Consider the following 18,542-nt stretch of genomic DNA (forward strand, 5'->3'; position numbering starts at 1 on the left):
TATCTCGTTGGTTTGGGATCTTTCATTTACTATTAATCAAATTAATTGTATTCATCTTTTATATTTATAACTTAAATCAAACTTTATAGCCTGTTTGGCCAAACTTATTTTTCCTCAAAAAAATACTTATTTTTTCAATAAGTGCTTATTTTAAAAAAAGTGAGGTGTTTGGTCAAGCTTTTGGGAGAAAATAAGTGCTTTTGGAGAGTAGCAGAAGCAGTTTTTCAGAAGCTAAAAAAAATAGCTTTTGCCGAAAAACACTTTTTTTGAAAAGCAATTTTGAGAAAAATACACATAGAAGCACTTTTTAAAAGCTTGACCAAACATTAATTGCTGCTCAAAAATACTTTTTAAATTAATTGGCCAAATACAAACTGTTTTTAGCCAAAAGTATTTTTTTGAAAAATACTTTTTAAAATAAGCTGTTTTCAGACGCTTGGCCAAACAAACTATAAGCTAATGAGAATCTGACTTTTAGGTTTTCTCGATTATTCAGAATTTTTTGTGGTTTGATGCAAAGCATTTACAATAAATTTTGTTTGACTTTTGTAAAACATATAAATGCCATATTGCTTTTTGCAATCATACTTTAGCCCAGTTGATTTTAATTATTTACACGCAGAATTTTCAACCACAATCATAAAAGGAGCAAATTTTCATAGTACTCCCTCCGTTCACTTTTACTTGCCCATTATTTTATAAATAAATTTTTACTTTTATTTATTCACTTTCGCATATTAAGAGAAAAATAATTTATTTTTCCTTTTTCGCCTTTAGCATTAATTACTCATTCCGAATTATTTTCCAAATCCAATGCAACTATACATCAATTAATATGAGGTATCATAATAAAATATGCACTTTATTTATGCATAAAGTCCATAGTCGACAAGGTAAAGTGAATGGAGTGAGTACATTATACATCGACAACTTCAATTTTGAGAAGGAACTCTTTCGAACTTTTTAAACACGATTTTTTTTTTCTCAATAAAATGAATGAATTGTTGTAGGAGACACGTGTAATAATTTTATTTATTTAAGTTAAATATATATGAACAGAGGTAAAAACATTTGATTTTGGTCCGACTTTATTTAAGTTACTTATATGAATAGTGAGATACAATTACAAGCCAAAACATAATGTTAAAATGTTTAAAAAAATATTATGAAAATATTAATAATGTTAAAATGTTTAAACAAAATATTAAAGAATTATTATTTTTAAGCGCAAACTAACTTCAAAACTGCGTATGTAAACATCTACTTGTTGGTTTGATATCGATTTGACCTTTTTTCAATTAATACAAAACCGAACTAATTATGTTCTTTTTTTATTACGAAATTAAATCAAATCAAACTACTAATTCAATTTTCTTCTCCCACTTAAATCGATTTATCCATTTGGTGCGGTGTATGTACTTTAGTGCTACATCCCTAATCAGCATATTCTTAGATTGCAGTAATTGAATTAATCTTTGGTCATCAAAAAAGTGAGTAGCCCTACAAGATATCCCACAAAGATGCCCTATGCATAGTTATTACTTTTTCCCCACATATTATTCCAAAAAACTGTTCTGACATAAAATTGTTACAATTTTCTCAAATTCAAAAAAGCTATTTTCACAATTTTCACCTAAAATTAAATCACTCAACAAAAATTCAAAAACAACTCACGAATATATTCATGTTTAAACACAACTCAAATATTATTCCAAAACGTCTATTTATAATTTGAAAAAAAAAAAATATACACTCTACTAAATATCTTTATATCAATTTGTCAACAATTACAAGGCATAGAAGGAAGATCCGATGCCTTGGCATAAGCAGTCAACGACTTCTTCTTAAAAACCCTACTCCCAAAAACCAAAAACCCTAACGTATGCCCAGCAATCGCCGTTAAAAAAATGCCACCGTTAAATGACATCACAGCTAGCATGACCAAATAAGCCAAACCAATTCTAACACCGTATAAACCGGTCTGGATCAAACCCGCTACCACGTGGTTAGCATCCTCTTTGATGTAATTTGTGTGAGAGAGCCACTCGATGAAGAAGGCGAGTAGGAATATGACGAAAAGTGCTAAGATGTACATACCTGAAAGGTGAAAGTTGTATGATAAGGATAAATATGGTCTGAAAGTTGGTCATCAGACCTCTTTTGTGGGCTGGAAAAGAGAGGAAATCCCATTCATGCATCTATCACGTATCTCTAGTCTCCACATCATTTACTATGTAATATTTATGCATAATAATATATGATGGATGAATTTATTAAAAAAAGAAAAAGGACAAATACATGAAAAAGTATAACTAAAGACAAATTCTCCCTTCTCCCCAATTTACGGGGCACTTTTTGAATTTGGATATTCAAAAAATTTTTCTTTAACCATAATTTGTTGAAAAAGTATAACGTAAAAATATTCTCTGATGTGACACTTTTTAGATTTTGATATTCAAACAAATTTTTTTTAACGATAATTTATTAAAAAAGTATAACGTAAGACAAATATTTTTTCTGTCCCAATTTATGTGATACCTTTTGAATTTTGATATTCAAATAAGTCTTTTTTTACCATAATTTTTTTTCTTGTATCCTTTAAATATTTCAAACTGTCAATTATTATGACTTATAATAGTTTCAAGGTAATTTTCAAATATATAAATTTATTTCAAAAACTTAAAGATTCATACCCGATTTCACGATCAAAATTAAATTATTTAACTCTCAAAATTCAAACTATGCCACATCAGTTGGTAGGAGTATATCTTAGTATATCTTTTTTTTAGAGTACAAAGGCAAATCTGACCCTTTTCTGTTTCAAAAAACGCTATAAACTTGGTAAATAGTCCAAATTCTTTATATTTTTCGATCACTTAGTAAAAATTCTGAATCAGGACAAATATGGTTTTTATTTGGAGTACTAAGGGCAAATAGACCCTTTTCCGTTTCAAAAATACTCTAAACTTCGTGTACAATCAAATAGAGTCACATGAATTACACTCTGACGGAAAAGGAAATAAGAAAAATGATGTACATACCGATGTTGTTGTTATATCCAGGCCAACCGGAGAAGAGAATTTCAGCGTTTCCCCCCCAGAAAAACGTCATGTGCGTCATATGGTTGTGGTTGTTTGATGTTGATGATGGTGGTGGTGACATGGTCATATCCATAGCGTTATTCATTTCTGCAATTTTAATGACTTTCTCTCTTGAATTTTCTTCCAAGTCATCAATTGGGGTAGAAGAAATGGGTGATGGAGGTGTATAGATAGATATTTAGATAAGTAATTGACAGTACACTTCAGTAAATGCTGTTTAGTGTAGTACAAGAAAAGAATGTAACTTTGTGTGTGTGTGTTTTTTTTGTTGGCCCAAAATGCAAATCTAACTTTTTGGGTAAATAAAATGGTTTCAATATTTATTAGTGTCAGACACGTGTTCCGCCTCCTAGAAATGGAAAACACGTATTGGGCTGATTAACTAATGCTCCCTCCGTCCTGTCTTAATTTAATTAGACATAAAATTTAAAAAATAAAAAGACATTTTAATTAATTTTATAATTTTAAATTAAAAATGTGTATAATGTATTAAAATGTTCTTTCAATATTATGATTATAAACTTGACATACAGGATGTTTGAATTATCAACTTACTAAATAGAAATAAACGCTTTTTTTGAGATAAATAAAAAAATGAAAATAAGACACTTAAATTAATATAGAGGGAGTACTTACAATTAGCTCCCTTCTTCGTATCATCGTCCTGTTTCGAACCGAAAGCTATAACTATTTTCAGTATTTTTTTATCCCGTAGTTATAATTTATGTGATATTTTTTTTAATTTAATTTTAAATTTGATATTTTACTTTTAACGAGATGATTTATGATCACATAAATATTTATAATTTATTTTAGCTCACAAATTTTAATTTTTTTTATTCTTAAATTTTAATATGATTTATAGTCACATAAATATTTAAAATTTATTTTAGATGAAAAATTTATAAGTATTTTTTTCTTTCTTCAACATTATGTCTAATCAAACCATGCCCAACTAAAACGAAGGGAGTAATATCGGTTGTTAAAGATTGCAAAGAAGACTAACCACAAGTCAAAACATCGTGAATCCATCCCATTTTTCAATAGGTAAATAGTATATGTAAATAAAACTATCGTGAAGTAAATTAATGAAACAACATTTATGAGTATAACAATGTTGCGAAGTTTTACGACTTATAAGTGCACTCACCGTAGAAATATCATTTAGCGTGCCAATAATTGCTAAGTACCAATATCATAACACACCACGTAATATTAAGTGTATAACAATGTTTATTTACAAAAATAAAAAATAAAAAGTGTATAACAATGTGTGGAAGTGAGACACATTGGGAAAAAGTTAATAAAAAAAACAATGAAACTCCAGAACCGTCCCCTGAAGTTCAAACTTATAAAGTTAAAGCTCCGAAACTTTATTACGGAGTTCACTATAAAAAGCCTCGAGTTCGAACTTATAAAAATGAATTCAAACTCCATGCAAATTCTTGGTGTTTGAATCGACAAAAATTAAAACTTCAAGAATTTTCCTGAAATTTGAACAACATACCTAAGTCACACTTCCTAGTGGATACAACGTTAAAGTAACTTGCAAGCAGGGGCGGATCCACCCTTTACAATTGGGGTGGCATGACACCCCCTCAATTAATAATTTTTTTTATATATTTGTATTGTAATTTGCTTAAATTAGGTTAAATATTTGATCCTGCCACCCCCAGTCGTAAATCAAACAAAGGTGTCACGGCTGATGGACACAAGTTTGAATCTATCTTGAATATTTTCCGACTCCCGTTTTCCTTTGCGCTTTTACTTCCTTTGTATCAGTAATTCCCTTTTCGCCCCTCCCAATTTTCTATTTATATTTTTATTATTTATATTATTTTTTCTCTTTTCTATTATTTTATCTGTGATCTTTAGCGAGAACACACAAATAGAAACTTCAAAACCCCTTAAATTAAGTCCCGGTGCCCTAAGCTCCCGCTATGCGCGGGGTCCGGGGAATGGCCGAACCACAAGGGTCTATTGTACGCAGCCTTGCCTTGCATTTTTGCAAGAGGCAAAATCTCTTAAGAGAAATACTTAATTTAAAATCCCTTAAATTAAGTGTTTCTCTTAATCTCAAATCCGTGAGTATTTAAATTGAAAAACTTGGGTCTCAATGGGAATTGTGGATTGAGATCAAAATTCCATTTTTTTTTTATAATTTCTTTTGTTTATTACTCCCTCCGTCCATGTTTACTTGTCTACATTTGACCTGAGACACTTTCAATAAGCAATAAATAAAATGAGAAATGAATTGGAGTACTTAATAATAAGGGTAAAATAGGTATACAATGATAAATTATGTCTTGATTTTCCAAACTATATAACTTACAAATAAAAGTGGACATATATTTTTAGTATAATGAACAAATATAAATGGGTGGAGGGAGTGTATTATAAAAATTTATGCTATTCTATAATTGTTAAATTCAATTTAAATCACTTTACTACTTAAATTGTGATAGATATTTTGTAAGCGCTGCTTAGAAAGAACATGAAATTTATGATTTATTTTTGAGAACTTTTTAGTTTATCTAATTCTACATTTACTTATGGGGAGTATTTACTTATTGAAGAGTTTTTCTATTATTTTTCTTATTTTGATTGGTGTAATTCCCTTATTGAAGATGTTATTTTACTTGTGCAAATTTGTTTTTTAATATACATAAGAGATGCAAGTCCCTTGGTGAAAATGTTGATTTTACTTCTGTTGTTAATGGGTGTTAATGAGTGTGATTCCTTGTTTAAGATGTTAATTATGTTCGTTTCTTGATTTTTGAGATGTAATTTTCATATTTGCAAATAAAAAAAAAGCCGAATAAACTAAAAAGAGATGGACCCGACCCAAATATACGTTCCTTGTTTACCCCGATTTTGGATAATCAATTAAATTTGTTGATGAGGTATAGGATATGTGGTTATATCTTGAATTTATTTGATAGAGAAAAGAAATATATGAATATGCTATAAAGAGGCAATTGATAACCAATGGTTTGCTATAGACTCGTATATTTACTAATATATAAGCGTTATTTGATTTAAGAAATGTAAGAGATGAACACAGCAACTGAGGACCAAAACCAGCTATTTGAGAGAGATTTTATATATTTTGCTATTACAAGATTTCTTGAAAATGAAGAAACCAACCCCCTAAAAGGAGGACAATGCCCCTTATTTATAGTATTGCCCCATGGGCCTTATACAACAAGAAAAATAATATAATAATGAAAAAGGTTTGAGTTGGATTAGGTTGACCGTACGATCTGACACCCGTACGATTGACAGTTGGACATGGCAGGACGTTATCGACGCATGGCAGCCGCGCAATGGATCTCCTGGACCAACGGCCATGATCAAACGGAATAACGGCCTCGACCAAACGGACCAATGGTCAACGACCAACCCGGTCATGGGGGGACCGGACCAAATGGTGCCCTTCATTTGCTTCGGTCCAAACATTCCTCCGATTCAGAATGGTAGCCTTCATGCACGTTCTTATTCTTTTCTTCCTTCGGTCTTTGGTCTTACCGGTTAATATACATCCGATTTTTACCGTATACAGATAACCGAGGTAACGGGCAAAGGATCGTACCAGTTGGAGTCCATGGACGGGCAACGTTGCGCAATAACTGGAATGTCTGAAAAGATACTACTGCTAAGGTATGAACTCCCCATGTTTTTCTATTTTAACCTCTCCTTTTTGCAGGAAGTCGAGTACCAGGCAAAGAAAAGAATCTAAATCTGAAAACACGTGTTGCACTCTTTTCCTTAGTACGGTTTTGTCCCGAAATGGGTTTTCCGACAAGGTTTTTAATGAGGCAACAAGTACAACGTGTTACTCGACGAAGATAAAGGACAAACGTCCGAATGCTCGGGGTAGCACTCACCCGATCTTGCAGCTCGGATAAGAACTAGGGGACTATAATACCCACTTCGAAATGGGTTACCTCGGTTAGCGGAAATCAAAGGAGCACTCAAACAAAACCGTACCTAAAATATTAGGTTCCGATGCAAGGACCAAACGATCAAAATGAATCGTGTCCACGCAATATTTTCTACGGCAAAACAAAAAACCAAACCTTCTGCATTAGGTTCCGATGTAAGGACCAAACGATCAGAATGAATCGTGTCCATTTAGTATTTGCTACAGCAAAGGCAGGAGGAAAAAGTTCAAGTTCATTCTCATGTATATAAATACTTGCAATGCAAAAGTTATCGAAAGTTCGGATAACATTATCTCGAGATGTCTTACTGGTAAAGCACTTTACCCTGATGATAGTAAAGCACTTTGACTCGATGATTACTGCCGTATTTCGGCACTACTTCATTCATATACCCGATACCGGGCGATACGATCGAAATTCGACAAAGGCAACAAGGTCATAGCGAACCGAGCCAAAATTGTTAACCCCACAAATGGGAACTTTTACATCAAGATCCAGCTAAGGCTAAGACTCAGGTGACCGAAATATACCGTCCCTATAAGTAGCTGAAATATATTGGCCCTAAAAGTAGCCGAAAATATCGGCCTTAACAACGCCCGTCGTGATTCGGAGACATCCAAATTCACAAAAGCGTAAGATAAGACCCATAGGCAAAAACTCTATAAAATTCCCGGACGACGCATACCGGAGATGGAGAAAAGCCGATATGTAGGCACAGTCAGAAATAATGACTCTTTAAAAACGAAACCGACAATTCGGGCGGAAACCATAACAAACATTCAAGCAAAGTAAAGAGTCAAGGAAAAAACATGTTCTATTTATACAAAGGATTTTTACATTGAAAACTCCTACGAAGGCAAAAATAATAAATAACAAAAGGCTAAGTACAGGCCCTAATCTATTCGGGATGGATGGACCCGGAGTGCTCGGACACTGTCCGCTCGGAGTAGTCAGAGTCGGTCCCGAGGGAACCCTTTTTCTCTTCCTCGATTCTTTTAGCCTCGAGAATAAGGGCCGGAAGATCCGTAAAGCCGTGCTCGGCTTGCTCAAGGGTAATCCTCCGAGACTTTCATTTTTCATATTTAGCGGCAATGGTAGCATGAGCCTTGGCGGCCTCGACGCTCTTCAAAGCTTCGTCCAAATCAGCCTCGGCTTGGGCTAACTTCGCCGCTAGAGCATCGCGAACCTCTCCAAGAAAATTCTGCATTTGGATGGCCGATTCAAGCTCGGCCTAGAGTGTGTCATTAGCATCGGCCGCCTCCGTAAGTTCGTTTTTTAGATCATCACACATCTGGGCCCTCTTCTCCGCCTTCTCCTTGAAAACCCTCGCACGCTCTCTGTATCGGGCACCCTCAGATTCGAGCAGCCGATTCCTCTCGGTCAAGCTCGCAGCATCAGACTTCACCAAATCCAGCTCCCCCCGGAGTTGAGAGAAGGTGGTTTCGAGCTCACCAAGCCTCGAGGAAATTTGAGCGTTGTCTCGGCTAAGACCGATCTTGTCAACTTTGAGACTCTGATTGTATTCGGCCATCACGGCCAGCTCACTCTTTAACTGACGGTTTTTGGCCTTTGCTGCGTTAAGCTCCGGTCGGAGGTTGGAAAGAGCGACTGCTCGGTTCAACTCCTCATCCTTCTCCCGAAGAAGGTGCAGATATTTCTCCGTTTCCCGACCCTGGGTATCCAGTTGGCCCTTGAGATCGTCTACCTCTTGCTGGGCGCGAACGAAGGCCTCATTGACAAGCACCACACTCTGCAAATGGAGCAAGTCAAAAAATTGAGCAAAACAAGGTTAAGATTCTCAGTAAAATTATGTGAAGATGGCTAATAAACTTACCCGGTTGATCGCGTGCATGCCCTCGTTAATGAGGCACTGCCAAGAGACCCCGGTCATCTTTCGCTTGTCCGAATCCGAGACAAGAGGCCTCAGATAGCTCGCTACGCCCACCGGGCGAGAAAAAAAGCTGCAGTCCTCGGGGACGGTGACCGTAACCGATCTTATCCTCCTCGGCTCCATGTTTGAGGCCGGAAAGATACGCACCAAGCTGTCCCTGGCGCCATATTCGGAGGTCCGGCTGGCTATCCTCATGGCCCGAGGGATCGGGAGATGCCCGAATCCTGCAGCTTCGCCGATAGCGGGAGGGGTGCCCGAGAACATATCCTCAAATTCATCAGGCCTCGAAGCCGGAGTTGGAGAACTTGGAGAGACCTCAGCAGCTTTAGCAAAGACAGGGGGATCCGTAGTTGTAGCGGCCTCATAGTCGGGCAATGGGCCAGTGACTGTTAGAGCTTCGCTCTCGGGGGCCGGCTCGGTTCTTTGATCAGCTTCGGCAGCAGCCGCCCCCCAGATCTACTTGCCCTTTGCAGGGGGGCCTCTTCGGAGGAAGCTTCACCTGAAATGTCAACGAAATCAATCGACCTTAGAAGAGCCGGGTGAAGAACTTCTTCTGCACCTGTGGGTAACGCTGGGACCATAGGTCCTTCACCGGCTGAAGGAAGTGGTGAAGCGGTGATATCCTCCTCCGAAACAGAAGCCACGGCAGGGGCCGCACCGATACGCCGGACGAGGAGCTCGGACTATGCTTCGTCCCGTAGAGTCCTAACGACGCTCCTCGCCCTTTTCTTTGCTTTCTGCCCTTTGTCTGAGGGATTTTTTCTTTTGGCAGCAGCAGCAACAAGGATGCGAGATGCACCTGCTGAATCGAACTAGGGTGCCGATGTTGTAGGTTCGGTTGCCGTTTCCGATCTGGGATCCACCGAGCCCTTGGGCAAACCTGAAGATCAAAGGCACAATGAGTACGGTAGAAGATACAGTGAACGCGGGTAGAAGCAAAGTATTACCGTGGTTCTGGGCGACCCATCGGCTGCGTGACAGGTGGCCCCACGTCCGAACGTCGTGGACATGCTGGCTAAGGAGTGCAGTAACCCAGTCGTTCAGGTTCCGGACGACCGGAGGAATCCATCCATTGGCTGATATAAATAAGAAAAGCGGTGAGAAAGTAGGACCAAAGTTTGACAAAACATACAAAAGCAATTACTTAAGAGTTCAGGCTTACGCTTGTTGTTCCACGTTTCTGGAAAGGGCATGTAATTGTCCGGAATGATGTCCACGGTCCTCACCCGGACATATCGCTCCAACCAGCCCCTGTCTCTGTCTTCGTCCATTTTTGAGAAAAATGGATTCCGGCTACGATTTGCGAGCTTTATTACGCCACCCCGGAACAACCTTGGGGAATATAAGCGTATCAAGTGGGCTAGCATGAGCTCCTTCCCGGCATTGTTGGCCAACAACCGGAGCCACGCCATGACCCTCCAAACGATCGGACCAATCTGTGCCAAGGTCACGTCGTAGGTCCGGCACATGTCCAGAATGACCGGATCGACCGGAGGGTCAATCTTGAGGGTGAAAGGATAAGTATACACATACAGAAAACCTTCCCGGTGGTCAGTGACTGATTCACTTGGCCTGGGGGAAAGAACTTGAACCGGACTGGTGTCCCACCCGCAATCAGCCCGGACTAAGTCGAGCTTTTCCGCAGTAATGGATGAGGGATAGCGCTTCACATCGTATCCCCTATCGGATACCGAAGAAGGTTTTTTGACCTCAAGATCTTTATTGAAGTTAGGCTTGGCCGGTATAATGTCCGAGGCAGTGGGCTCGAAGGTGCTCTTTGTTTTAGTTGGAGATGTAGGCTCGGTTCCTTGAGATGAAATTGAGGGAATATCGTGGGAAGTGGTTTCAGACATTTGAAAATATGAAAAGAAGAAGTTGAGTGGATTCGGAAGGAAAGTTAAAAAAGAGTGAGAGGACAGACGGTTCAAGAAAATGATAGAATAAGAAGCAGCAACACTCAAACAAGAACGACTAGTGGAGAAATTGGCAGTGTCGTTTCCTTTCACGCAAAGCAAGCAGCAGATCAACAAGAAATGTGAGTTTTACAGATGATTATGAGTGAAGTTATGGAATGTGTAAAGAGGCAAATAACTTGAAGCAGAGAGTTTAGCTGAAGAGGTAAAATGTTCAAATGAGGGGTAAAAGAGTTATATAGGTAAGGACTGTGGCAGTTACAATTCCCCAGCCAACCGGGGAGCGCCACGTGCCCCATCATTAATGAGGAATGACTTGAGGCGACGTGCGTTGCGGCGGTTGTCAGAGCTGACCGCCCAGGTTGAGACACGTGGCTGATGACAGACGGGACGTGACGCAACTGTTCCCGCCAAAATGAAAAGATAAGAGCGGGCATCCGGAACCACCGGTTTGTGATTCATCCACTTCCCGTTACTCCGATAAATCTTCGGTCCGAGAAGTGTAGGGACTATCTGTATACGGTAAAAATCGGATGTATATTAAACCGGTAAGACCAAAGACTGAAGGAAGAAAAGAATAAGAACGTGCACGAAGGCTACCATTCTGAATCGGAGGAATGTTTGGACCAAAGCAAAGGAAGGGCACCATTTGGTCCGGTTCCCCCATGACCGGGTTGGTCGTTGACCGTTGGTCCGTTTGGTCGAGGCCGTTAGTCCGTTTGATCATGGCTGTTGGTCCAGGAGATCCGTTGCGCGGTTGCCACGCGTCGATAACGTCCTGCCATGTCCAACTGCCAATCGTACGGGTGTCATATCGTACGGTCAACCTAACCCAACCTAATCCAACTCAGACCTTTTTCATTATTTATTTTTCTTATTGTATGAGGCCCATGGGGCAATACTATAAATAAGGGGCATTGTCCTCCTTTTAGGGGGTTGGCTTCTTCATTTTCAAGAACTCTTGTAATAGCAAAATGTATAAAATCTCTCTCAAATAGCTGGTTTTGGTCCTCAGTTGTTGTGTTCATCTTACATTTCTTAAATCAAATAACGCTTATATATTAGTAAATATACGAGTCTATAGCAAACCATTGGTTATCAGTTGCCTCTTTATAGCATATTCATATATTTCTTTTCTCTATCAAATAAATTCAAGATATAACCACATATCCTATACCTCATCAACAAATTTAATTGATTATCCAAAACCGGGGTAAACATTCCTAACAAGATGTATATTGAAGAAAATTATGACACCCGCCATCTTCAAATCCTAAATCCGCGTCTGCTTGCAAGGGTACTTTAGCTTTAACACATTCCAATACTCTTTTCAAATGTCTTTTATGTGCCTAATTTCAAAAACATATTTTTTATTGATACACAAATTAACTTCTCATCGTAAGTTTACACTTTAGAAATGATGTTCTTTGTTCATTTTGATAAGTTGAACACGATATACTAATTGCACTGATTAGGAGATATACATGTTTGAGGATCATAACATGACTTCATATCTATCAATTGATAATGTTTGATTGCACTGTTTGTTTTATGTGCTTTTGTTTGAAGAAATGTTATGAGATGGTGCTAGCATCATTCTAGTTGTGGATGGTATATTCTAGGCATAGTCAGGTTGTTACCACAGTAGACTGCTGGTAAAACGCACTATGGTTAAGGTTTTATGAGATAAGTGTTCGCTGTGAACAATCTACTGAAACACATAGCTCAATCCAGGCAAAGCTGTGCTATATGGATAATATGTTGAAACACATAAGCGATATTAAATGTTGAGACACTGTGATGTGACATGTATATTTGGTTTGTTAATTTATACATGCTTATCTATTTAGATGTATGTATTATACCTTGATCATAGTATGCATTGTATTTTGAAGACTTGCTCCACGGGTATAACAGGGGGACGGGTCAGTGATTTACTAGGTATTAGCTCACCAGATCATTTATTGCTCTGTGCAGATCCTGTACTAATACAGCTGCTGGCTATAGTTGATATAGTTCGCAATAATCTTGGATCGCAACTGAGGTGAGCCAACCACATCTGTTTATGGTAGTGGCATAGCCTTTCTTATGTATTGCTTTACTTCAATTTTTGAACAATGTTCCAAAGTTGTATCCAGAATTGTTTAGATAGCTCCTGACTTGATTTTAGGTATCAGGCCAGAGCCAGAATTTCCGCCGAGGGGTTCAAAATATAAAAAAGTAAACATACGAAGAAGCCTAAGGGATTCAACATCTAATATATATATATATACATAAAAAATAATTTTAACCTTATAAAAACAGTGTTTTTTTCCGCCGAGGGGGTTCGGATGAACACCCTTGGCATAGTGTGGCTCCGCCACTTAACTGTGATGGCAACATTGTACTTATGGTTTTCTTCCGCTGTTAGTTATAACATATTGGAGACTTTTATACATTCTTATGGTATCATTTTGAATCTTAACAGCAGTAACTGAGAAGTATCAAGTTCGTCTATTCGGTAGTAACTCTTTAGGTGCCTATCACGACTCATGAATTTAGATTGTGATAATGTCAACTTAGTAGAATCAATGCTTCCAAGACCAGGTAATATGAGTGGTTCATGGGAAACAACTTGAACTAAGACTTCTCCACATGAACTTTACCGAATATTTCTCGAGAGTCAATCGCACATAGTTCAAAACTCTTGTGGACAAACCTTGAAACTTGCCCCTTCACCTTTCTTCATTTATAAACAAGACATTTGTTGTAGCATGTTTCAAACTCGTGACATTCGTATAACCCATATTTGTGTGTTGTGTTCTTATTACTAGACCAAAGCCCTAAGATCCCACAATATCTCTACTTCTTTTCCTTTTTTCTGGTTTGATTACAATGGGCAAGAATATAAAAGGCAACCATAATCTAATTACTATTAATGGATGAAAGGATACTTCAAATAGAAGTAGAAAATATCATACAGCTGATCGAAGTAGTTTTTTGACATACAGCAAAATGTACTAGATCCAAAAACATTACATCTGCTTGCTTTAGTGCTAGTTTCCTTTCCCATCACCAACTGCTTCATTATTATCTTGTCAATGGCTTCTGTTATACCTGGCATCCTTCCCAGTATATTTACCTACAATTGTTTTAAACAAACCATAGCCTCAATTCTGAATCTAAATGTTGGAGATTGACCATTAACAGTACAATCAACACAATTTGAAACCTTCAAGATTTCGTGTAGCTTCAAAAGTAAACATAACATTCAAAAATCTCAGTAAAAATGCTTTTGGTTCCACAACTGCTCCCACATTCTAATAACAAAAGGGACAAAGAGGAAAAATAACAACATATTCTAACACACAGTATGGTCATGAAACTGAAAGAAGATCTAGAAATAAATACTCACAATGGAAATGCACTATAGGTATTGTGCCATTTTTGGTGAGTTCAAACTTGTAAGTATCTCCTACTTGAAGACCATTTGCTTTACTGAACTTTCGCCATCCCCTTTTAATTCCAAAGTGACGTTCCTTTCGCCCTAGCTGCACTGACCACGATCTCTGCTTTTCATCAACAAGAATCATCTCACTTCTATTCATCAAGCCATTTGATTTTACAAAATCCATTGGAAGATACTGCTCAAATTTATCCCAATATATAGATCAATACGACATTATCACAAAAAACAAAATTAGCAAAGGTTTTTACTAAATTTGTTCAAATCACTCTCACCAAATGAGTTTTTGTCATGCTGTAAGGTCTGATAGTAGATATAAAATGAGGATTGGCATCAGCAGATGTTGAAGCAGCTACTTGTGATTTCGGAGTAGTCACGTTCAAGGTCTTAAGCCTAAGATCTGTCATTGCGTTAAAGTAACCAAGAAAAAGAAGTAAGAAGAAACATTACAATCATTATGCCCATAATAGTGGCAACATTAAAGAAGAAATTCAAAGTACTATTAGTATTGCTAGCTCTCTCTTTACTTGGTTTGCACCTAACAGTAAATATGCCAATGATTATATCAAACTTATTTTTCTTCAACATTTCTAAAGTCTGCAAGAGTCTTTGCTGAAGCATCCCAGAGAAATTTAGTAAGCAAATGAAACTTGAATAGACAACCTACATGCTGAAATTTCTTTAGCAGTGCCAACAAAAGGTTAAGTCCAACTTCAACCATGTTCCTCTATAGGGTGCCGAGAGGCCATCAAAATAGAATCCATAACAAGATTTAGTCGCTCCCTTGATAGGTATATTGAAGCAGATAGACGATGTGAAGTGAACCCAGAAGTAAAAAAGATAAAAATTAAATGATGCTGTGGATAATCTTAAACTACTTCATTATCCCTTTCAGAGTACGGAATGATGATGATAAGTAAGCTCTTTTCTTTCATACCCTACCAATTCTTTGCTCTCATAATGTTAACCCCTGCATGTTCAGCTGCCTATGTGCACCAATCGCGTTTGTTCACTGATTGACATGGCTTCGGCAGGCTGCATGCTTCTTGAATGGCGTACTGGCAACGAGAAACCTTAAGGTGTCTGCCAATTAACGGTCCTATTTTCCACCTCAGGCACATGTTAAGCAAAAGAAACTAGAAATGATGACGTATCTACAATTTGACTAGGCAACCCGCATATATATTTTTGGGAACTGTAAGCAAGCACCGTGTCTTTCTTTGATTCACCATCTTGCAAATCAGATTCATCAGCAAGTACCTTCTCTACTACTTTGAACAGTGAAATATAAATACAACTCAACTCAAATGACAATAGCTACTGCAGAATCTAAGTACTGGAATTGGAAAAACAAGGATGATACAAGGGGAATGAGAAACTCAGATTAAGAATGGGGATGAGATGCACACACTCAGAATGGTGATGAGAGGAAAAACAATTTACTCAACAAGACGCATGCCTCTATTGCTCCCGTAAGGCTCTATTTATAAAGCTGGATCCCAAACATAGCCACTTAATATAGTGTCGGGCTGCTGCTTCCACCGGAGACTCCTACACAATTCTTCAACTGGCCCATTGGCTAATACTGGTTCAAGCCATCAATAACAGTCATATAGAAGTTACCTTAAGTTACTTCCCCATTAACTCCATTTACACTCTCAACAGTCAGGATCAGCTCAAAATTGACCCTTAACAGTGCAATCAACACAATTTAAAACCTTCACGATTTCATGTAACACTCAAAAATCTCAGTACAAATTGTTTTTGGTTCCATAACTTCCATATTATAATAACAACAGGAACAAAGAGGAAAAATAACAACATATACTAACAAACAGTGTGGTCATGAAACTAAAAGAAGATAAAAGAAAGTGCTCACAACGGAAATGCACTATAGGTATTGTGCCATTGTTGGTGAGTTCGAACTTGTAAGTATCTCCTACTTGAACACCATTTGCTTTACTGAACTGTCGCCATCCCCTTTTAATTCCAAAGTGACTTTCTGTTCTCCCTAGCCACATTGACCATGATATCTGCTTTTCATCGACAAGAATCATCTCACTTTTATTCATCAGGCCACTTGATTTTACAAAATCCATTGGAAGATACTGCTCAAATTTATCCCAATATATAGATCAATACCGCATTATCACAAAAAAAAAAAAAAAAAAAAAAAAAGAAGAAGAACTTTTAGCTAATGTAATTACTAATATTGTTCAAATCATTCTTACCAAAACAGGATGTTTGATGGTGTAAGGTTTGATGGTAGATATAAAATGAGGGTTGGCATCAGCAGATGTTGAAGCAGCTATTTGTGATTTCGGAGTAGTTATGTCTGAGATCTTAAGACTAAGATCTGTTATTGCTTCTTTAATGTAACCAAGAAAAGAAGAAAGGAGAAACATTATAATCAGAAATGAAACAAAAAGAGACGGGTATTTAACAAACTAGGCAATAACTTTGTAACTAGTGTTTCTCTTCCTGAGGCTTACTATACCTGGCACCCTTCCTAGATGGTGGTTGGGTGTAGTGAGTCCAGAGACGGAGCCAGGATTTGAAGCTTGTGGGTTCGGGAGGCTAATTCGTTTAAGTTACTGAGTTCTAAAGTAACAATTTATACCTATGCAATGAACTTTTCAAGACAAATACAGGATTTGAACCAAAGTTACTGTGTTCGGCCGTACCCGCAAGCCGTATGCTGGCTCCGCCCCTGAGTGAGTGCTCTTTAGGTGTATTGACTTTTATTTGTTGGTATGTTAATATTTCACAGTTTATTACCAAAAAGAAGACCTTACCTTTGAATTCAAATTTCTTGGAAGTCTCTTGAACAGTATGGTCTTCTTTTTCTTCCATTTGCATACACCTTGCATATTCTCTGTCACAATGAGTTGAATCAAAGATGGAAACATCAAATTCCATGTTTCCTTCATGTCTGAACACCAATATATCTCCCAATTGCAAATCATGCTCCTCTACAAACTCTCTCCAATTACCCTCTTCCAGTCGATGGCCATTCACTTTCACTGGCCACTTTTTACCAGCCCTTCTTAGTATTGCGTGTTCATGCTGATCATGTCCCTTCAGATACTTAAAGAAACCTATAGGAATTTTCTACAATACAACATAAACTTGTCTCAAATCACTGTTCTGCTCTGTTTATGACCTGAAACTGTACAATTTTTCTACCTAGTTAAATATGTTGAACTAGTTTGTAATATTAGGTCTTAAATTGAACAGACACATCTGTTCGTGAAAGAGCATGAGTATTCTGGAAAGTTAGCTCTCTAGTTCTATAAATATAAGGACTATCCTGAAGTAGCGTAAGAAAAATCTGCAGTATACTAGCGCTTTGTTGAATACTGAAGGACAGGGGCGGAGCCACATTGGCTCCAGGGGTTCATCCAAACCCCCTCGGCAAAAAATTACAGTGTATTTTCAAAGTTAAAATTATTTTGTTATGTATATATAGTAGATGTTGAACCCCTGACTTCTTCGTGTATTTACCTTTTAGAATTTTTGAACCCCTGGATGAAAATTCTGGCTCGGCCACTGCTGAAGGAATCACTACAAGAAACAGATGTTTTTTCCCACCGACATTCAGTGGGAAATTAGTGCTATAGAACATAATTTTCCTACATCATTTCCACTGAACCAACTCACTGCGAAAACGCACGGTGGGAAATGGGTTCCCATTGAAACGCTGGGAAAATTCTTAATTTTTCTGTGTGAAAACACTACTATTTAGGTTTTTCTGATCAATATTCAGTGAAAATAGCCACTAAACATTTTTCAGCGAGAATTCAGTGGAAAAATAGAAATTTTTTAGTAGTGAATTGCTTGTAACTTAAGGAATATACCGGCAATATCTCAAGGACAGCGGTATCACGTCAAAGCCTTTCTTCTTCAATTCCGTCCTCATATTTTTCTAACACATAATGACTATGGTTTTCTAAATTTAGTGTTTCATCTTTACTGGGATAAATTCTTTCACCTACATATCATACATGCAACATACAGTAGACAAAGGAAAGATGAAAAGAAGCTGAAAGGATTACTCACAAGACCATTCTTGAATCCTGGCTGAATGGGTTTGAAGAAATGAGGTTTCTTTGAAGGGATTTTCATGGCAGTCAGAAAAAAAAAAAAAACAGATACTGTGTAAAGTTGAAATTCAGTTCAGGGGGATGCAGTAATTTGGCATGTAAGACTTGAAGAATGCAATGTCTACCACCTGGTTAAACTGATTTC

At 37.5% G+C, this 18,542-nt stretch overlaps 2 protein-coding genes across 5 annotated transcripts in view; both read right to left on the minus strand.

The window, feature by feature from the left end:
- Window positions 1-1,704: 1,704 nt before the first annotated feature.
- On the minus strand, window positions 1,705-3,373 carry LOC132609525 (copper transporter 6-like). The gene is made up of 2 exons (XM_060323556.1): window positions 3,042-3,373; window positions 1,705-2,097 (listed from the first exon to the last, which is right to left on the minus strand). Exons 1-2 carry the CDS (start codon window positions 3,184-3,186, stop codon window positions 1,781-1,783), a joined length of 462 nt encoding a protein of 153 aa, XP_060179539.1. The 5' UTR covers window positions 3,187-3,373; the 3' UTR covers window positions 1,705-1,780.
- A 10,397-nt stretch (window positions 3,374-13,770) lies between these two features.
- The window catches only part of LOC132609520 (B3 domain-containing protein REM17-like), a 28,600-nt gene continuing 23,828 nt past the window's right edge, over window positions 13,771-18,542 (minus strand). For all 4 annotated transcript variants that reach the window (XM_060323549.1, XM_060323548.1, XM_060323547.1 and 1 more), the window contains 4 exons: window positions 16,174-16,402; window positions 14,570-14,694; window positions 14,244-14,472; window positions 13,771-13,970 (listed from right to left, as the gene is read on the minus strand). In XM_060323549.1, the coding sequence (XP_060179532.1) occupies window positions 13,927-13,970; window positions 14,244-14,472; window positions 14,570-14,694; window positions 16,174-16,402 (627 nt within the window). In that variant the 3' untranslated portion in view covers window positions 13,771-13,926. The remainder of the gene's footprint in view (window positions 13,971-14,243; window positions 14,473-14,569; window positions 14,695-16,173; window positions 16,403-18,542) is intronic.

Source organism: Lycium barbarum, chromosome 9 (genome assembly GCF_019175385.1).
Source record: "Lycium barbarum isolate Lr01 chromosome 9, ASM1917538v2, whole genome shotgun sequence".
Taxonomy (NCBI): Eukaryota; Viridiplantae; Streptophyta; class Magnoliopsida; order Solanales; family Solanaceae; genus Lycium; species Lycium barbarum.